The sequence below is a fragment of the Brachycentrus maculatus genome, unplaced genomic scaffold, assembly GCF_059751285.1.
Source record: "Brachycentrus maculatus isolate JH-2025_06_01 unplaced genomic scaffold, ASM5975128v1 h1tg000478l, whole genome shotgun sequence".
NCBI classification, from domain to species: Eukaryota; Metazoa; Arthropoda; class Insecta; order Trichoptera; family Brachycentridae; genus Brachycentrus; species Brachycentrus maculatus.
In genome coordinates this window covers 17,124-39,744 of record NW_028281225.1, presented here as the reverse complement: position 1 = coordinate 39,744, position 22,621 = coordinate 17,124, and the positions used below count along the sequence as shown (strand labels likewise).

Here is a 22,621-nt window from a genome sequence, read left to right as displayed (position 1 = left end):
CATACGAAGGAAAGGTGATCAGCCCTACGCTTCAGGTACCAGTCCAGGGCATGCGCCTCCAACACCACATTTCAAATGCATCAATTTTTCTCCTTTCTGCTGTTTTATGGTCCACGTTTCAGCAGCATAGAGAAAAATGGAGTAGACCAAGCTCCTGACAAGTTTCACCTTGGTGTTGTTACTCACACCCCGGTCTTTCCAAATTTTGTCTAGCTTAGACAAGGCACTTTTGGCGATAGCGATACGACGTCTGATCTCTCCTTCACGCAGGGGGAAATAAATATATCTAAATGGAACAAGTAAATTGATGTTTTTATCGGGAGCGCAGTACCTGTCGGAGATGTCAGACTTGGAGCGGATGACGGGGCGGCGCTGCTTGTAGCGCAGGCAGCGCTGGCGCCTGAAGTTGCCCAGCCCGGGGGGGCTCGCGCCCGGGTCCTCCGCGGGGGGCGCCCCGGGGGCGGGCTCCTCCGCCGCGCGGCTGTAGCGGGCCGGCACCATCTGCTGTAGAAAAAAGATAAAAAAAATTACATTTATTTGTTAAGGCTGAGATCTCCAGTTTGTCTCGAGCGTTCAAATCAGAATCCGTTCATCATCGCCCGATTTATTTATAAATAATTCATATTGGATTGCATATTTTTTATGACAGATTCAAAAGTTAGAGTAAGATGTAATGTCAGTGACCATGGAACACAAAGTTGATGAAAAAGAAGTGCTTAGTTTTTATTTGTTTACCTGATTATAGGCTGAAGTGGAGCGATGCGGCATCATGTGCCGACTTTCTCTCGATCCGGAATCTCTTCTAAAAGAAAAAAACAAAAATATTTATTTATAAAATAACCACCCTCCTTTTGGGTTATTTTTCAAAAACTGGGTAAAATACCGTGGTTTTTTTTTTCAAATGATTTCTTAATAACAATACTCATTTACAATGTACCAGATAATTAATTTAAGCAATAGAACCATTTATGAATATTTTTATATCTTTTCGTTCCCAACATGTCGGCAGATATTTTTTTATAACAATTCTATACAATATTTTTACAAATATATTTTGTGTTGAATGTAATATACTTTTTTTTTTCTTTAAACCCTTATCCGCACCCCAATGGTGCATAGAGCACTGCATCATATAAACGCAGTGTTATTTTAACTAACCAGTCCAAGGTAATATTGAATGAATAATATTTATATATTTATTTGATCCCTCCTTTGGGAATCGAACCCGGGACTTTCAGAACGGTAATCGAGCATGCTGACCATTACACTACGGAGGCGGACAATTTGTGTTGAATGTTATATACAAATCAACATTATCTTGGCATGTTCTGAAAATGAGGTAGCCAGCTACATATATTGAATTCGAGTAGGAACAGTTTGACGCATCACCGACTTTTACAAAAAATAACATACAAATTAGAAATAAAGATAGATTACATAGAAAACAATAATAAATGATATAAAATAAAAATAAAAATAATTAAAAAAGAAAAAATAAGTACAAGTAATAAAAAAATACAAAACTTGGTGTAATATTTTTTTTTAAAGTTCTGGGTATACTTGCGTTCGGGCATTAATATAGCGATAATTTATAATTATATCACACTTATTTATTTTTTTACAAAAATTTTAATAATATTATTATATATATATATAACCACTCACCGAGATTTTTGTGTCTACCGGTTTCGAGACGTACCCATCTCTTCGTCAGGACAATCACTACCACAGCATGCAAACAATACCACCCTTCCCCACCATAGCACCATTTACACATGTAAAACTACATAAGTGAGTTGTTATATACTAATATTATGTCCACCTCCGTAGCGCAGTGGTCAGCGCGTTTGGATACCGTGCTGGAGGTCCCGGGTTCGATTCCCAGGGGGGTCAAAATAAATATGGCCGATTTTCACTCTCATATTTATTTAATATCACCCTGGACTGGTACAAGAAGCGCAGGGCTGATCACCTTGCCTTCATGCAATTAACGATCAAGATAACACTGCGTCGCTACGATGCAGTGCCCTATGCACCATCGGGTGCAGATAAAGGTTAGAAGAAGAAAAAAAAAAATAAGTGAAAATGACTAACCACAAAGTAAATGCTTTAAATATTACATTTTAATTAGTGTATTTACCGAAATGTTTCTGTAAAATTAAAATAAACGAGTGACTAGAAGCAGCAATGCTCACCCGTAGAAGCCCTCCGAGCCGTAGGACCCGTACCCTTGGGGCTGTCCATCCTGGAACTGGAGCGGAGGGATGCTGGCCTGGAAGTGTATCCCCACCAGGGTCTGGCTGCGGCCTTCCTCCATTCCGGCAGCAACTCTCGTCACCTGGAACATCCCCGACGTCACATAAAGGTGTTTGAAAACCATGCTCGAAAAACTGTACATATAATTTGTGTCGGGTTGTGGTCCCGTGGTTAGTGTAGCGGACTCTTAAAATCACTCTTAAAATCGCTCTCGCGGATACTGAAAATTGTATAAACATTTTACAATTTTCATAAAATGAACTCTTGATCATTTACCCATTCCTTTATTTTGCCTTTGTTCCATATTTTATTATGACCTCTAACCTTCGTCGGCAACAAATTAAAAATGTTCGGAACGATCTATTGCATTGTCCGACTCCCATATTTATTGTTGATTCTTGGGACTATCAAACTTTCGTTGTGTGCAAATCGTGTATCATGGTTGTGTACTAAAGGATTTCGATATTTTTGTCTAGTTTGTTGTTCAACGATGATACTCATCCACAATATTCCACGTACCGGCAGTAATTTTAAATGTTTATATATCAAGATTGGATTGTCCCTTTGATTATTTATATGACTGGGCACAATTTTTTTGATCATGGAATATTGCAGATTTTGAACCATTTTTAAATTTGTTTTTGTCGAATGTCCCCAAGACTTAATTCCATATCTTAATATGGATTCTATTACAGAACAGTAAATAATCTTTACGGTCTGTTTAGGCAGGATAAGGTACAAATCTTAAGTCAGAGTTTCTCGGTTCGAACCCACTCTACCACAATTTGATACCTATTTCTAATAATGAGCTGCTTAGGGTCACAAAAATAGTATGAAATTGGAGTATTTTTGTAAATAATAAAAACACAAATATTGCATTTTTCTTAATAAATAAAAAATAATAAATTTTACCGTGGTTCCCTGCATGCCCCTGGCGCCGCCGAAGTTGGCGCAGATCTGCACGGTGGCATTGAGGTTCAGCTGTGGATGTTGCGCGGGGGCCGGCCCGCCAGCCTGGTACAGCAGCGGCGGGGCCAGCTCGCCCTGGCACTGCGACCTGACGGAGCCCTGGTGCGGCGTGGTCGCCCCGTCTTGGAACTGCGGCGGCGCGCTCACGCGGCACTCCAAGTGCGACGCGTCCAACTCGTACCCGTCGTAGTAAGAAGAATATCTGAAACGGCAGTCAATTACAATTCATTCAATTAAAATGTAACTTTGTTTTAAAATCACTAAAAATATTTCGTCCGCCTCCGTAGCGTAATGGTCAGCGCGCTCAGCTACCGTTCTGGAGGTCCCGGGTTCGATTCCCAGAGGGAGGTGTAATAAATATAAGTGATTTTTTCACTCTCATATTTATTCAATATTACCCTGGACTGGTACCTGAAGCGGAGGGCTAATCACCTTTCCTTTGTTTGTTAACGATCAAGATAACACTGCGTTTATATGATGCAGTGCCCTATGCACCATTGGGGTCTATTTTTAAACTGTACATTTATTACTAGGTGATGTTGCCCATCAACTCACCAAAGGTCAGATCCAAGAAACTAGCAAGTTTGTGCCTGAGGCGAATTCTTCTAACCCTTATCCGTACTCCAATGGTGCATAGGGCACTGCAGCATACAAACACAGTGTTATCTTGATCGTTTAGACACGAAGGAAAGGTGATCAGCCCTCCGCTTCAGTCCAGGGTAATTAATATTGAATAAACATTAGAGTGAAAAAATCACTTATATTTATTTGACCCCCCCCTGGGATTCAAGCACGGGACCTCCAGTACGGTAGCCAAGCTTGCTGACTATTGTACTACGGAGTAAACTGTACCTTTATTATTACTAGGTAATTTTGACCAAGATAGAAGGACCTACAACCTGAGGACGAGGAGAGCTGAACCCAACAGTCAACATAGATAATAATTTCATTAATTGATTCAGCAGTCACTTTGTGGTAAAATCTATCCATTTTTAATTAATGTTTTACTTAGTAAATACCACTATTTCTTAAAATCTACTGTGACACGTGTTTCGATGCGGTGTTTGAAAATGATGCAGCATGCATCGAAACACGTGTCACAGTAGATTTTAAGAAATAGTGGTATTTACTAAGTAAAACATTAATTAAAAATTAATAGAGTTTACCACAAAGTGACTGCCGAATCAATTAATAAAAACACTATCCCCATTAACACTATTGGGTAACCGAAAAAATAACGGTTACAGGCACATCTCTAATACTCATCCACATTTAACCAAGAATTAACAATAAATATGGGAGTCGAACACTGGAATATATCGTTCCGAACATTTTTAATTTGTTGCCGACGGATGTTAGAGGTCAAAATAAAATGAAAATGATGCGGAATGCATTGAAACACGTGTCACATTAGATTTTAAGAAATAGTGGTATTTACTAAGTAAAACATCAATTAAAAATAGATAATAAGTTGGGATGGAGCCAGAAAACAGGCTTTCCGTTCCACTAGAAGAGGGTTCGGCATTTTGTGTCCTGGCTTGGTTTATGATACCAATGTCCTTCACTCTTTTTATCATGTATGATAACGACCTCTCGAGAGAGTTCCATATGACCCAGACTTCAATATTCTCCTTCATGTACGTTGAGATGTCAAAAATATAAATTGGACATGCTTCTTCTAATATGTCTCTTAGAAGTGGGGTTTTAGGTCTGTCAAAAGAAAGAGGTTTGTCCGCCTCCGTAGTGTAATGGTCAGCACGCTCGGCTACCGTTCCGGAGGTCCCGGGTTCGATTCCCAAGGGGGGTAAAATAAAATATAAGTGATTTTTTCACTGTAATATTTATTCAATATTACCATGGACTGGTACCTGAAGCGGAGGGCTGATCACCTTTCCTTCATGTGTAAACGATCAAGATAACACTGCGTTTATATGACACAGTGCCCTATGCACCATTGGGGTGCGGATAAGGGTTTTATTATTATTATTAAAAGAAGAGATCGTACCGGTGTGAGCGAGAATGTTGCGTGGAGGAGCCGCTGTCTCTCCTCTGCTGTTGAACAGGAGGCATCCTGAGGGACGGGGGCCCGCCCGAACAGTGTCCACTGGAGCCCCCAGAATCCCGGGCGTAGCTGGACCCAGACCTGTCAAATAATCATGTGTACTGTTATGTATGTGTACTGTCGTGTATTAAAATTATATAATGTGTTTTGGACTCCATTGTGTACTGATAGTTCAGTTTACGCTGATAGGGTTTTATTTGCTATAACTAGATTTAGTGCACCATTCACTCTGTACCCAGCATTCACTGTCCTTTCTATATTTTTATCAAACTTTCCGTCCCTAGAAATCATCTTTGAATCTACGAATCTATATAAAGTCATTAGAGACTTTCAAGTTACCGGCCCTTCGTACTTGAGTAGCAATATAGGTACAGCACTGTAGACATACTTCACTAACTTTTCAATAAATTTTTAACAAAATTGGCAGACTAGCTGGTAATCGACTTCACAAGAGGCTAATCCCTCTTAAAAACAGGCCACAAGGCCTACACCAAGAAGAAGGAAGATAATAATTTTATATAATAATAATGTGTTCTTCAGTATTTGCATGCATTTTAAATGCTTTCCTACAAATGTTTTTCTTCAAATCTTGTTCCGGATTTCCCATGATTTCCGAGGTTCCACTGTATTATTTTTTATTTGTATTATTTCACTGTATTACTTATTATTACGTGCATAATCAAATGAGATTATGTATACAGTGAACCTAATGAGATATTTTTCATTCAATCCCTTAACCGCACCCCAATGGTGCATAGGGCACTGCATCATATATACGTAGCGTTATCTTGATCGTTAACACATGACGGAAAGGTGACCAGTCCAAGGTAATATTGAATAAATATAAGAGTGAAAAAATCACTTAAATTTATTTGACCCCCCCCTGGGAATCGAACCCGGGACCTCCAGTACGGTAGCCGAGTGTGCTGACCATTACGCTACGGAGGCGGACAAATGAGATATTTACACTACAGATATATGAGATTCTACTGTTTATACAGCTGTTCGAATACTAAGTCTCTGATGAGGTATCAAGAATGTATTTTGATAGCAATTCCTCCGAACAAAATCATATGTACCTATAGATAGTATGCTTACATTTTTTTTATTATACATTTATAAAACATAGTGGAATGACATGATTATTTTATTAAAATTAAACACTTGAATATACCACTTTAATGAGTTTTATTTTTATTTACGACTAGTTTCGAAAACGACAGATGTTTTCATCTTCTGGTACAAATTAAAACTAACAAACAAAAATATATTTAGGTGTATATATAGGTTAATAAATATAGGGAGGGGGGTTAAGGAACAAAATCTTTTGTAAAAGGAAACATTGATAATAATGGTGACGTATTTTGAAACTAGTCGTAAATAAAATAAAACTCATTAAAGTTGTATATTCAAGTGTTTAATTTTAATAAAATTACCATACAATAATTATTACTAACAAATAGTCTAACCTGTTGTAGTAATATGTATCATCCAACGTGAGTGCGCTGGGATCACTGTTGTGGCAAGATATGGAGCGCCTGGAATGAGCGTCACTGGCTTTGCTGGAGAATACTGAAGATCTGTTGGATCGTCCGCTGAAAAATTTACTTTCTTTTATTAAAAAAATAACCTCGACTAGAAAGTAATTTCATATTTATATAACAGAACAAACAAAGGGTGACAGCATAAATATAATTCCTCTTACATGATTTCTGATGATGTTACTTTACAAAAACATCCTCGTTTTTATGAAGGATTACTATCAAGATTAATAGCTAAATTGGTAGCTACATTAGAAATTCCCTTTGGCAACCTTTCACATGAATTTTTTTATTTTATTAAATTGATGTATTATGAAGATAGAACTTATGTTAAAATAATTTAATAAAAAAACACCCATTTGACATATTTTTCAATTATGACAAAATTACACACAAATATCCACAGATGTCATTGCTATACAAGTTACATCATACTAACTGACAGATAGACTTCGACGTTCATTAGTGTCCATACTCCTTTGAGGAAAATTCGCACTGACGTTCATTTACGTCCATACTCCCGGACAGGTTAATTTACATACATAGATTATAAGAGGTTTTTTTCTGGTGTAATTTTACCTGGTAGCTTTGGAGTAGGAACTGAGAGCCTCGCTGGAGCGCATGGCGGGATCGAGGCGTGGGATGGTAGCGTCGCACACAACACCGAGATAGTTAGTACCACCCGATGCGCCCGACAGTCTCCTAAAAAAAAAAACAGTCATTACGCAAATCAAACTAATATTTCTAAAGAGAACACTGTACTGTTGTTTAACCTTTCCCTTCCTATGATAAAATAAAACGCGCGTCCCGGTGTTGGATAGTCACTACATAATAAAAATAAGCAGTTTTAAATTGGAAAAGTACGGACATTCATAGCTAATTCCCTTAATTAATTATAAATGAAGTCAAAAATTATAATAATTTAGATTTATTTGCTGAAAACATTAAAAACCCATCTGACAACGCTCACGAAACAAGCATAGGTCCGCTGAGTTAAGTAAAAAGAAATATTGATAAAACTAAGAATAATTTCAGTAAAATTAGTTGTGGGATGAAAAAATTAAGAGTAAGGGCGTTTGTCCGTCACGTCAGTTAGCGTTTTAAAACGACGATTGGCTTGGATTGGCATGTGCTTTTGTCCATATTTTTTCAGATCGGTGCTCTTGATCGGTGCGCGAACACATTGCGTGTAAATTCGATCACGCTTAACTGTCGTAATCGCTCAAAACCAGACTGCCAGACAGTCAAATTCCGGGTAGTGGACAATCGGCCTAACTTTGACTGCAAATTACTTGGGATGAAAAAAACAAAGAATAGAAATGATAAGAGAAAAACATCTCATGGATAGTAAGCAGAGGATGTGAAAAAACTAGTCACACTTGAAGCGTTGCAACTGACCTTTCTTCTTCAGTATAGTGCTCCGCCTGCTTGTGAAGATCCGGTAACGACTTATGACTGTTGATATTAATGGCGTAGCTATTATCGGGAGCCGCCTTCATCGTGTGTGAATGTGAATTGGAGCGGACATATCGGTAGTTGGATCTCTCCGTGATGGCGTATTCCGCGGGCGGGCTAATTGTGCTGAAATCCTCAATCAAGTCCGTATCGTCGTAATACTCCGATTTCGGATCCAAAACGCCGTAGTCAGAACCATCGTAGGCATCGACAACTGACAAGATTTGCCGTGCGTCAATTTTCTCAGGACTTGAGAACGGGCTGCCGATTGAGAAACTGTTTGAGAACACGTTTGCCGGATCGGAACGCGACGGTTTCGGGACGACGAATGAATCCGGGAAGAATATCCTGTTGTCTCCGGAGCTCGAGGGTCTGTTGAGGCTCTTGGAAGGGAAGGTCACCGAGTTTGACGTTCTCGAGTGTTCCGGGTCCGATTTGACCTGGCCCTTGGAGCCAGAAGTTCCCGACGAGGAGTTGCCGGAGAAGGTGCCCGAGTTGTAGTGCGATCTTGTGGCCGAGGACGGGTGCGATGGTATCTCCCACTCGCAGCAGTCCCTCGGAGCTCGCTTCTCCGTGTAGTAAGAGCCTGGAGCTGAAACAAAACACTTACTCCATAAGACATAACCTACATCGATGAAGAAGAAGCCGGAGGCACACAAAAAGTATAGTAGTAAAAAAAGGCAGTTAAACATTCAGAAAGTGTGAGTTCAATGTACCATCCCAACAAAATGAATGATAAAGAAGTGTGGATGAGTATTAGAGATGTGTCTGTAACTGTTATTTTTTCCGTTACCCAATTGGGATAGTCTTTGTTATTTTTTCTCAGTATATATATTTTAACCTGTTAGAAATTTTAATGCTAAATTATCAAATATAAATATGAGAAGGTAAAAATACCAATATGCAACCAAATGTGTGTACTGAATGGCGTAATTAGCTTTCAGTGATCGAATCCAAAAACCAAATTAATTAACAACATATTTTAAAGAAGTGTCGGGTTGTGGTCCCGTGGTTAGTGTCGCGGACTCTTAAGTCAGAGTTTCTCGGTTCGAACCCACTCTACCACAATTTGAAACCTATTTCTATTAAAGAGCCGCTTAGGCTTACAGAAATACATAGTATGAAATTGAAATATTTGTGTAAATAATAAAAACACAAATATTTGTCTTTTTTTTAAAATTCTTTTTATTTTTAGGACTAAGTCCTGTCATTCTCCGGTCCGCTCCTGGGAGGTGGAAGACCAGCTATCCCTCCATCGTTTAGGTGGTCTTCCTGGGGGTCTGATCCCGCTTATGCTGCTGTCCGCTGCTATCCTCACCACCCGATCCGAACTCGCTCTTCCCACATGATTTCTCTAGAAACGTCTTCTTTCTCTTCCCCATTTCACAACATCTTCAACATCGCAGATTTTTCTTATTTCAGAGTTTCTAACTCTGTCGCGAAGTGCTAGGCCTATTCTTATGTTATTTAATTCAGCTTTTTAATTTGATCACCTATCAGTAATTTTGTCCGCCTCCGTAGTGTAATGGTCAGCACGCTCGGCTACCGTTCTGGAGGTCCCGGGTTCGATTCCCAAGGGGGGTAAAATAAATATAAGTGATTTTTTCACTGTAATATTTATTCAATATTACCATGGACTGGTACCTGAAGCGGAGGGCTGATCACCTTTCCTTCGTGTGTAAACGATCAAGATAACACTGTGTTCATATGAAGCAGTGCCCTATGCACCATTGGGGTGCGGATAAGGGTTTTATTATTATTATTTATTATCAATAGTAATTAAAGTGTAAGAATTTATATCAGTAAACAAACTGTAAGTAAGCATTTCTTTTAAATATCCTGCTCTGGCTTCCCGCACAATAACACACGCACAAGGTGGCTAAAAGATATCAAAAAATAATATGAAAGTAACTCCTGTAATGGGTGATAATTGAGATTTTGTGAACAAGTATTTGGACACACTCAAAATGTTATAAGATAATAAAATTTACCATTTCTAGATTCGTGCATAGAATCGTTGGGTGATTGCATACTAGTTGAACCGAGTAATCGACGCAGTTGATTCTGTAGTGGCTCTCCTCCTCCTCTTCTATGACGTCCTGATAATGTTGCATCTAAAGAGAAAATTAAAAAAACTATATTATCTACAATAATTATTTCCTAAAAATTTTAATAGATCTCGCTAGAGAATGAATAGTGTATTAGAAATCAATTTTTGCATATCCAAACTCGCATAGACACTCATTTTTCATAGCTCCAAAACTGTTTAATTAATTCCACAAAGACTATATGTCAAAATCCGCCAGATCCATGTAAGTCATTTTACAAAAAATGCAAAATTCTCTGTGTAACGTTTATTTTTAAAAGATTTGTCTGTCTTTAGATAAAATATTATTATGAAATAGAGAATTTTACCATTTTTTTTAGAAAATTTTGCAGTATTTAAAAAAAAACACGAGACACAAACCGATAATGATGTCATCTTAATTTTTTTACTATTCCTGCTCTCTGATAGGCCGATATGGGTAAGAAGGCAAGTTCCATGAATATAAAGTAAATTTGAAAATACAACGCTGTTTTTAAGTCATTTTTAGCAGGGTTTTCAAGTTTATAAATATTTTAAACAATAAAACCCACAATTGGCATTCCGAGTATTTATTTTTAAATCTTTTGAAATTGGATCTGGCGGATTTTGAAAGTAGGAGACACATATCGCTCACTCCTTTCAAGAACATCATAAATCAAAATTCATTAATTATCATTTGTGCATGTTTTCAGAATGCCCAGAAAATGTTCTATATCCCAGCAAAAGCAGCATATTTTTAACTTAATATTTGCCCTCTACAGGGCAGAAAGTGTTGTTTTTGCATTTTGAAGAAAAGGTATTGTTTCATTCTTTTTTTAAATATATTAAATATATTTCAAATGGAGAAAAAAACCTTCAGGTTTTACCTAAAAAGATCTGTTGCACAGTAAAAAGTTCAATAAGTGGCTTGATATTTATTTTTAATACATTGTATTATATTTTTAAACTTTAAAAACATTCTCCTGAAAATCAAGAAAACTCCGTTCTTGAAAGGAGTGAGCGATATGTATTTACTACAACTCGACTTTAAAAATGAGAATATCAATATAAAATATAATAGATACGGGCTCACAATTTTTGTATTCCTCCGTAATATAATTACGAGTTACATAAAAGTGTCATAATATAAAGTTATTCATTTGCAGCGACGGAAATAAATAAATTGTAAATAAAATCGGGGATAGAATCACCAATACATAAACGTTTCTCAGAGTATGCGTGTGTGCCGCTATTCGAAAATATTATAAGTAGCTTAGTTACCCTCATAACTAACTAACTAACTAACCATCACGCCGCTTCCCCGCAGGGGTAGGCAGAGAGAATAGAGCGCCACACCACTCTGTCCTTGCAAACATTCTTCGCCTCTTCCACGTTCATGCATCTCCTCATACATACCCGCCGATTGTTACGTCTCCTAACCTGACCACTTTCAAGTATTTGGCATACCTGATCGTGCCATGTTTTTCTCGGTCTTCCTCTGCTTCTTTTTCCGCTAACATTCGCCTCATAAATTTGTTTTACCGTTCTTTCCTCACTCATTCGTTCTACATGTCCAAACCATCTCAGCACACCTTTCTTAATTTTATCGATAATGCTTATCTCAGCTTTGCATTCTTTCCTTATTTCACTATTCGCACATCTATCATACATCGTTTTGTCGCACATTCTTCTGAGAGATCACATTTCGACTGCATTCAGTCTACTTTCATCCTTCGTTTGCCAACTCCATGTTTCACTTACATACATTAGAGCTGGAACCAGGACTCCGTTGTGCACTGCCAGTTTAGCTTCCGCTGATAGGTTTTTATTTGCTATAACTGATTTCAGTGCACCATTCACTTTGTTCCCAGCATTACCCTCATACTGATAAATAATAACATAATAATTTTGTAAAATAATGTTTTATTGTAATAAATTCTGTATAATATATAGCCCTAGTTTAGTAAAATACTATGAGAGGAACGCTTTGGAAAAGACATGAGAAAGATAAGAAATAGAGTCTATAAAATGATCTGATAATTTGCAAAGTTCAAAATTAATACTTGTATTGTATACACATAGAAGTTACAAGAAACATTAATTATTCAGACAGTATTGTTAAAAGAATACATAGTTTTTGTGCTGAAATAACCAAGAGATAATTAATATTCAAATTTCAATGCTTCAAAGTGAGACAGAAAGTCTTTTGAATGCTATTGTTAAATTTAATGCACTGCACACTGAGACAGTAAAAAAGAAATGTAAGTTAATTAGCATTTTCACATTGTTTTTAATGTGTTGACTTTCTAGTAATAATTTCTAGTAATTTCAATTTATTTCAATTTCAATTTCAATTTATTCAATAAAAAAAATAATATATACATAACAAACAATATTCAAGGCGTATATATTAAAAGTAAGCAAGAAGACTTAAAGGTGTAGAAGAATCCCGCTTCGGAAAACTCCTTCGGACACATGGAACAGATCAATATCCAATGTGATATTGTTCAACATAGCGGTAGCTCTTCCTACAGGCATAACCATCGGCAGGTTGGTCCTGTGTATAGGAATGTGAAACAATCTATGCCGACGCTGTCTTAGGTAACTATCGGGAACATACAGACCAATGCTCCGGATAATTTCAGGATTATCGATCATACCGCGCAACAATCGATAAAAATGCGTAATCAAATACACATTCCTTCTAGTCTCTAAACTATTGTAGCCAAGCATACCCTGGAGAAACTGGGTTGGGTAGAGCCAAGGATAATAGCCGTACTCTCTCATGTAGAGATACCTCAAAAACTTCTTTTGGACTTTCTCCACCATAAGAGAGTACTTAAGCTCGTGTGGCCCCGAAATCATCGAGCCACTCTCGAGTCTACTTCGCACCAAGGAGTTCTAAAGAGTTCTCAGCACGCGGGTATTTTCCAAAACCCTGGCAGTACGCAGAACTAATCCTAGCATTCTCAATGCATTACCACTGACCGCCTCTATGTGATCGTGAAATGTCAGGGCGCTCACAAATCTAACGCCCAGATCCCTAACATTCGAGTACTATGAAAGTACTACATAATGGAGTACTATGAAAGGCATTTATGTTTTTTTAAATAAAAATATAATTCGGTAGCAAGTTTCATATTGACATATTTGCAACGATAACTCTTAACACTTTATTGACCAATGAATTTTTTAAAGATTTATTTAAAAACCAAGCATATTTATGCTAATAGCAAAAAATGCACGCAATCAACAATTATAGTCTTAATTTCGTTACTAATTGTATGATTATTATGATTTTTTGCTGCCAACCTTAAATGAACAAACACCGATCAGTCGGTTATTCTACCCTACGTACTGGAAATAATTCTCACAATTTTGCATATCGCTATTTTGGTTTCGAATTTGAACTATTCATTTAAAAAGGATATTTACTAGGAACTAAAATAATTCCGCCTCCATAGTGTAACGGTCAGCATGCTCGGCTACCGTACTGGAGGTCCCGGGTTCGATTCCCAGGAGGGTCAAATAAATAGAAGTGATTTTTTCACTATAATATTTATTCAATATCACCCTGGACTGGTACCTGAAACGGAGGGCTGATCTCCTTGCCTTCATGTAATTATCGATTAAGTTAACACTGCGTCGCTACGATGCAGTGCCCTATGCCCCATTGGGTGCGAATAAAGGTTAAAAATAAATTATATTAAAAATTTTAATTAAATATGCACTATTATTTGTCAAAATTTTACACATTAAAGACAATATTTTTTATAAATACAAAATGTATCTAGAATGAATCACATTGGATGTCATTTTTTTTCTCATAATTTCAACTGCAAAAATATTGTCTTCAGCATGTAAATTTTGAAAAATAAAAAATAAAAAATAAAACTAACTAACCATCACGCCGCTTCACCGCAGGGGTAGGCAGAGAGAATAGAACGCCACACTACTCTGTCTTTGCAAACATTCTTCGCCTCTTCCACGTTCATGCATCTCCTCATACATACCCACCGATTGTTACGACTCCTAACCTGACCACTTTCAAGTATATGGCATACCTGATTGTGCCATGTTTTTCTCGGTCTTTCTCTGCTCCTTTTTCCAATTACATTCGCCTCATAAATTTGTTTTACTGTTTTTTCCTCACTCAAAAATATATTTTTTTTTAATTTAAAAATATGTTTTTTAATTTCATACTATTTCTGTGAGCCTAAGCGGCTCATTATTAGAAATAGGTATCAAATTGTGGTAGAGTGGGTTCGAACCGAGAAACTCTGACTTAAGAGTCCGCGACACTAACCACACGACCACAACTAGTAACTTTTCTAGTTTTTGTTAGTAGATATCCTTTTTTAATTAAAAGTTCAAATTTGAAATCGATGTAGTGATATACATATTTGTGAGAATTATTTAAGAAAACTGACTAATCAGTATTTGGTCGTTTACGGTTGCCAGTGAAAAGCCGACTAGTCGGATTTTGGTAGTCAATGCGCTAAGTAATAAAAAACACGCTAAGAGTGCCAGAAATGAAGACTCCAAGGAGAATATCTGGCAAGAGTCTACGAGAATAAGGAACACCGGGATAAGAGAAATATGTGAGATTGAAGATGTTGTTATAAGAGTTTTTTTTAAATGACCAACTAAATATTACTGGATAGGAATAGAAGACCATTAATCACATAAACCCCTTTAGTTTTCACCATTACCTGTAGCAATAAAAAACAGAAAGAGTTATACTTACAGTGAGCTCCTGTGGAACTATTCATAGCGGAAGTGACCTGAAAATAAGATATGTTTTTTTTAAATATTAGAGAAGAAGAAGCTATAAAAAAAATAGTTCTATTACTGACAAAACCTTTTAAGTTTATTGACTATAGATTTTAAATAATAACAATGACCAAAAGTAAATTATTCTTTTAGGTTTTATTAGAGGAGGTCCCGGGTTCGATTCCCAGGGGGGTCAAATAAATATAAGTGATTTTTTCACTGTAATATTTATTCAATATTACCCTGGGCTGGTACCTGAAGCGGAGGGCTGATCACCTTTCCTTCGTGTGTAAACGATCAAGATAACACTGTGTTCGTATGAAGCAGTGCCCTATGCACCATTGGGGTGCGGATAAGGGTTTTATTATTATTATTAGGTTTTATTATGAAAAAATTGACGGCCACTGAAATCAGCCATACTAATACAGTGAAACCTAACACCTTACCATTCATCGTTCACTTTGTGTACAAAATGAATGATGAATGATACAGAGAGTGTTATATTACCATACCACAAAGATAACAATGCTATTAATATAGGAAATACAGTAAAATCTGTCTAAACCGGACTCTCTATATACCGGAAACATGGACAAATGGAAAACAAATTTTCAACTAGTTATTTTCAACCCATACTTAACACGTTGTCGTCGGGACACGGCATTTGCCGTTTTTCGCGGACTGTCGGTCAACTGCGGGAAACGGCAAATGCCGTTTTTGTCGACTGTCGGTTATCGGCGGGAAACGGCAATATACGGGTTTGTTATCAGCGTGAAATAAAACGCGTTGAAGGGTAATCTGCTACCTGGGTGCTAGGCGATAGTCTGTTGACGTTATTTGAGATGTCTTGTCCAGATTGGCTAGTGTGTTGCTTGTAAAGGCATCCCCAGAAATCTAGAGTTTTTATGCGATCTCAATCTCAAGTTTAGTTTGAGCCATTTCACGTATTGGACTATTTTTCATACCGCTCGCACTGTTTTGTTTACTGTTTGGTGTGTTATTATTTGAATATATTAGCATTGTATAGGGAATGATACCTCGGAGGGGAAGACTATTTTTTATAGTTTACAATGCTTCTAAAATTGTGAAATACGGAATACTTAATTAAAAATTATGATTATAATTTATTTTTGATGATCAAATGTCATATATGATTTCTTTGAAAATTTCAATCGAAAATATTATTTGGTTTAGAAATTGTGTCAATTTTAAGAAAGCGATATATTTTTGCGCCAATCGCGAAAAACACCCGCTATAGGCTAGAGTCTATTGTTCGAAGCGCCCGACTACAATGTGTTAAGGTTTTTTAACAGTTATAACACAATTTAAACAACAGCAAATGAGCTGCCTTAAATGGACGGTTATTAAAAGTTTGTTTTGAAATAATATGGTACACCTCCGCAATATATAAATATAAACCCACGACAACACAATGGGCTTGTTAATGATTTCATCATTATATTTTATTTTCGTGCAATAAGTAATGATTGCTGTTGTATTGGTACATTTTGACTGCAATGACGCGATAATTTGTTTTGTATTTTATTACAATATTATTTCAATCTTGAGTACACTGAACTCCCTTTTTACAATATTTCAAAATAACAATAAGGTCAACAAAACAATTCAACATTCTTTCTGAGATTTTTTTGTCTACCGGTTTTGAGACATATCCGTCTCTTCGTCAGGACAATCACTACACCAGCATGCAAATAATACTACACGTCAATACCAAAGCACTATAAGAGTGGTATTTATCAAGCAAAGCTTGAATTAAAAATGGATAGGTATTACCACAAAGTGATTGCCGAATTTATTTGTGATATGATTTTATTTTAAATAAATAAAAAATTGTTACATACTTTTGATTATTATTTTGTTTGTAAAAAAAAATAAGACTTGACACTGGCGGAAACATTCTTTCACTGGGTGATTGCTAAATAAAAAAAAAGGAAGAAGAAAAAGTAGGTCTCTTACCCTAAGAGGCAATTCCTGCTTCCTGTCCAAAACAGTCTCCGACTTGACATAGAAGGCCTTGGATTCCGCCAGCAGCTCCACGGCGGACTTCCTCTTGCTGTTGGCGTTGGCAGAGAGAGCTGCCGCTCCGTAGCTCCTGGCCAGGGAGCCGTCTCTCCCCAGCGAGCCGATCATCTGCTGCTGGCCCGCCATCTGCTGCGGCCCTGCGAACTGCTGGGGCCCTGCGAACTGCCGGTCCGCCAACTGCAGCGGCCCTGCCGCCTGCCGGCCTGCCACCTGCTGCGGCCCTGCCGCCTGCCAGCCCGCCACCTGCTGCGGCCCCGCAACCTGCCGCGGCCCCGCAACCTGCCGGCCCGCCAGCCCCGAGCCGGCCCTGCGCGGCAGCTTCAGGCTCGAGAAGATGGAGCTCCTCAGTCGGCGCACCGACGAGGCGACGGGCGAACGGTCATCGGCGCTTGAGAAAGGAGGCGAGTCGGGAGAGTCGTAGTCGCTCTTGCTCAGATAGGCTCCGATATCTTCTATGAAGTCAATCGACTCGGGTTGCCTTCTTTCTTCAAAGCTGCGTCGGAATTTGGGCAGAAGCTTGTCGATCACCGCATCCTCCGCAGACACACGACTCAGTAGCTCTACCTTCTCGCGAGAGACTCTTCTAGCTGCACTTTCCCCGGACTGTTTGACCTGAGAATCCGCGCGAAGCTCAAACTTTTTCCTGGCCTCTTCGCATCTGTTCTTCAACTTGGACCTCAGGGCGCTCGAAATCCACCCTTCGCACGCGCTGACATCCTCTTTCCCGACGTTTTTCGGCGGCAAATTGGTGCACGTGGTCTGAAACTCGAAACGCTTCGAGTGATTATCTCCCGGATTCGCAAGACCGGGTTTGTCTGGTATGATTTTGAACTTGAGCGACCTCTTGGTCGACTGTTGTTCCTCGCTTTGGCTGTCTAGGTTTTTGGGTAATTTTACTGTCGGAATATCAAGCTTGGCTCTCGGGAGCGAAACGCATCGATCGACATTCTGGTACGGAAGACTCACGGCCTTCCTCTCTTCGTAGCTCGTCTTCCTTTCTTCATAGTCTAGCTTGTCCCGGGCGGGCTGTCTGGGATGATCCCGGGAGCGGAAGACGGGTAGCTCTGAGTAGGAGTAACTGAAGTCCTCTTCGAACCTTTCCGCCTGCTGCAGGTTAGTCCTGAAGATCGGCGGGATGAAGGAGGAGAGCGTGGCCGCCATGTTGGTTCAATATCGCGCGGTTCGGGAGAATCATCTGGCCAATTTGGAGACAGATCGACGGACTGGAAGTAGCTGTCTGAGATAGCCCGCGATCGCCTGAGATTTCAAGGTTAGGTCGTCTGTTGAACGGGTTCACCATATCGCCCGATTGTCCCGTGACAATGTCTATTACAAACGCATCTCACCCAGCCTCTCGTCGGACGAAACTGAAACAAATTCTGAAACAAAAACCGGGTTAGTTCGTTTTGTCTCGGGCAAAAACTCGCCTACAAAGAAAATGAATTAAAGGCGACGGCAGGTCTCGCTGTTGTGATGCGGCCGATCCATTGTGTCTTTGAGGAGTTGCGCTGAAGAGAGGCACAAACAAAGGACAATCGCGACGTGATTAACAAAAGGCGTATGGAGGTATTAAAATGACGATAATAACAAGATGTTTATCAAACAAAACGTTACAATGAGTTTTTGTTTAGCAGTAGACGAGATAATGGTGAAACGGAGGAGAAATTGCTACTTTGCACAAAAAACATCGCGCTTTGATGTTTTCACTCATGACAGGTTAAAATCCCCATAAATACCAATACCTCCATATTCTTCTTCATCTATTTTGAGATGTCGAAGTGGAGAAACCCAGGTTTTGGACACACGGTTTAACACAGAAAAACTGTTTTTATATGTTAGACTTAGATGCATTTAATAAAAATCTAATGAAGGCAGTAAAAAAGGTTTAATTATACAACCCACATATGTAAATAATCGAATTTTATATTATTTTAACTCCCGTTGGCTTACCTTACAAAGATGTCGTATGGGCGAGTTGTTTTATATGTACAGTAGAAGCTGGTTATAACGCTCATTTATATATATACTGCGAGTTATTTTTGTTTGTTATAACCTCTAAGGCTATATTTTTTCAAAACCACATATTTATTTCGAAGAAAAACTTAATTTTTCAACACAAAAACGGTTTTAAAAAAACAATTACGTCAAATGTTACCTGGGTTTAAAGAAAAATTAGTTGCTATTTAACAAAAACTAGTCCTTAATTCTTATTTAAGAAAGAAGGGTGGATGACCAAATATTTCCAACATGCGTTGTAGCGGGTACGCCGAGTTGAAGAGACGAGCGGAGGATACAGACGGGTGGAGACTGACCATGAAAGAAGCGAACCAATCATCACAAAGATGAAGAAGATAATTGAAAGTGAATAATAGAAAAATGGCGCAAGGACTTGAACGCATTCAAGGATATATATTTTATTTATTTATTGACTTGGCGTTTAATTTGTAGAACTCCATTTTAATTTATGTATTAATTTTAAATCAAACACAGATTTTTTGAGTCTACTAAGTTGTATTTTATTAACAAAAAACACATAAAAAATTATATTGTGACAATTGTTTCGCCTTGTTAGGGCATTATCAAACGAATGTGAAGATCAAATGGACTACGGTCCTTATGTAGCTATACAATTCTAAGTGACAGTTTTAACACGTGCAGCAATAATTTATGGGAGATAACAGTAGCTAATGGGGGATGTAGGTATGTACCCTTATATTTATTTTCTGGGAAAGGAAGAATTTATTGACATGGCCATATTTTAGAGAATTAATATTTTAAAGCTTAATACAATTGTTGGTAATATTATTTTTAAGAATTTTTATATGTAGATGTAATTATTAGTTTATCAATAACGCATCATGCAAGCGTTTACATAGAGAGAGATGATGTACAGTAATAGTCTATTTAAATATATTTAGCAGAAGTGAAGACCTAAGGTTAGTTTGTTCATTAAGTAGTGGGGGATGTAGGTATGTACCCTTATATTTATTTTCCCCTATTTATTATAAAAAATAAAAAAAATGTGTTTGATTTAAAATTAATACATGCATTCAAGGATTTTTGTACAGAATTATGAGTTCGTATCTGAGAGGATACGGTAATCGTGCGTAACTAGTATAAAGTGGAAGTAATTGATATAGCTGCTATCTGACTAGGTTAATTTGCTTCTAGGATATGTTGTAATCTGAGGTCAAAAAATACATTCCAGCCAATCAAACGCTCGCTAAAAATATTTATCTCGAAAAAAATCGGCGTACGTCATTATAACCCGATCAAGGAATAACCTACTTATAACTAACTTTTTTTAACATCTCATCAAAGATGAAGAAGAATATGGAAGTCTGACGACCGTCATTTTTACTTAATTTTTTTGTTACAAGATTTCAAATCAAGACTAAAAAAAATGTTGACCTAAAATATTTTTTTAAATTCAGTTAATTGATTCGGCAATCACTTTGTGGTGATATCTATCAATTTTTAATTTAAGTTTTACTTGCTAAATAACAGTTCTCTGTTTGCCTCAGAAAATATCACATTACACAATTCGCTCACTCCTTTCAAGAACGTCATTAATCAAAAACCTTGATTTTTCAGGAGAACTTTTTTAGTTTAAAAATAAAACACAATTTATTAAAAATAAATATCAAGCCACTTATTGAACTTTTTACTGTGTAACAGATCTTTTTAGGTAAAACCTGAGGGATTTTTCTCCACTTGAAAAATATTTCGTACATTTAAAAAAAATATTAAACAACGCCTTTTCTTCAAAATGCAAAAACAACATTTTCTGCCCTATAGCGGGTAAATATTAAGTTAAAAATATGCCACTTTTTCTGGGATATAGTACATTTTCCTGGCATTCCGAAAACATATACAACTGAAAATTGACGATTTTTGATTTATGACGTTCTTGAAAGGAGTGAGCGAATTGTAATGTGTTTTTGTGTACTACAAATGCACGCATGGTGTTGTGTGGAGGACTACAATTTTTATTGTATAATTCCCATCGCTACAATGGTGCCAGATAGAGAAATTTTTCCCGCAGTATCGAGTATATAGCCATTTTAAAGACTTATTTTTTGACATCTTATCAAAGATGAAGAAGAATATGGAAGTCTGGACATTTACGGGGCTGACGACCGTCATAGGCTGGTTTAAGTGATCACTTTACACACGTGTAACATTCACCAATTCTACCCATTATTGACAACCACACAACTCAAATTCTTGGAAGTTCTATGTATATATATGAACCAATTTAGAAACCTTGTTCTTGAATCACTAGAACTTCACTAGAGACAACTATTGGTGAGATGTAAAGAAGATTTTTTTCTATTTATAACTAACTAACTAACTAAGCATCACGCCCATCAATGCTCCATCAATGGTAGGTTCATTGAAAGGAGCTATGACCCTTGATTTGTGTGAACCTTGACTCAGCAATTTGGATGAAGAAATGAGAGTAGCTATTTCAAATTTTAGACCTACTGGCGCTGAAATTTATAAAAGCCGACAAGCTCAGGAGTCACATTAAATAAAAGCGAGTGTTTTTGCCTAGAATTTTCACTCATGAATTACATGAAATTATAGTAACTTTAAACATAAAGAGTAAATCCACTCACGAGTAGGCATAGGCTATGGAACTTATAAAGTTGAAGCCTGAGTAGGGACATGATAAACGGTGTTGCATAAGTCGTAGCTAGATTTTAGAGTCACTTGGACGTTAGGTAATTTAAATAAAATAATGTCACATTAAATAATTTTCACCGAAAAAAAAGTTTCATTAGAGTATTTATGTATTTTTTTTTTAAATTACCTAATGTAATTTTTGACTTGTCTGTAATAGAATAATAAGTTTTATTTTAAATGAAAGTTATCTGGATCTTTGGTTTTGGTATACCGCGAATTTTCCTTATGATCAAAAGTGCACCCCGACTCCAAAAAGGTTCAGAGCCACTCGGCTGTCCAAATTTAAAACACAGTAAGGGACATTTTTTTTGTAGTAGGTTTTTTTTTGCATTTATGGTCTAAGTAGATTCTACTTAGTCCAAAAATGCAAAAAAAACGTAGTACAAAAAAATGTCCCTTACTGTGTTTTAAATTTGGACAGCCGCACTGTCTTAGTGCATGACTGACATTCAAAATTGACGATTAAGATAACACTGCTGAGATACGATAAGTGCCCTATGCACCATTGGATGAGAAAAGAGTTAAGAGAAAGATTCTTGGTGATTGGCCACAGCCGATTAATCCCTACCTATCCTGAGCACCGCAGAAATTAAATCTATATGGAAAATAATAAATAGGTTTACCAATATCGCTCACTCCTTTCCAGAACGTCATAAATCAAAAATCGACAATTTTCAGCTGTGCATGTTTTCGGAATGCCAAGAAAATATACTATATCCCAGCAAAAGCGGCATATTTTTAACTTAATATTTACCCGCTACAGGGCAG

General features: G+C 37.5%; 1 protein-coding gene across 2 annotated transcripts in view; it reads right to left on the bottom strand.

Moving 5' to 3' along the window:
• LOC148302097 (uncharacterized) overlaps nt 1-19,040 on the bottom strand; it is a 29,103-nt gene extending 10,063 nt beyond the window's left edge. For both annotated transcript variants that reach the window (XM_088272157.1, XM_088272158.1), the window contains exons 1-11: nt 17,099-19,040; nt 15,096-15,132; nt 10,275-10,397; nt 8,227-8,875; nt 7,408-7,530; nt 6,757-6,882; nt 5,231-5,368; nt 3,169-3,427; nt 2,196-2,338; nt 736-802; nt 332-504 (exon numbers count right to left, since the gene is read on the bottom strand). In XM_088272157.1, coding sequence (XP_088128283.1) covers nt 332-504; nt 736-802; nt 2,196-2,338; nt 3,169-3,427; nt 5,231-5,368; nt 6,757-6,882; nt 7,408-7,530; nt 8,227-8,875; nt 10,275-10,397; nt 15,096-15,132; nt 17,099-18,325 — 3,065 coding nt within the window. In that variant the 5' untranslated portion in view covers nt 18,326-19,040. The remainder of the gene's footprint in view (nt 1-331; nt 505-735; nt 803-2,195; nt 2,339-3,168; nt 3,428-5,230; nt 5,369-6,756; nt 6,883-7,407; nt 7,531-8,226; nt 8,876-10,274; nt 10,398-15,095; nt 15,133-17,098) is intronic.
• Nucleotides 19,041-22,621: the final 3,581 nt, after the last annotated feature.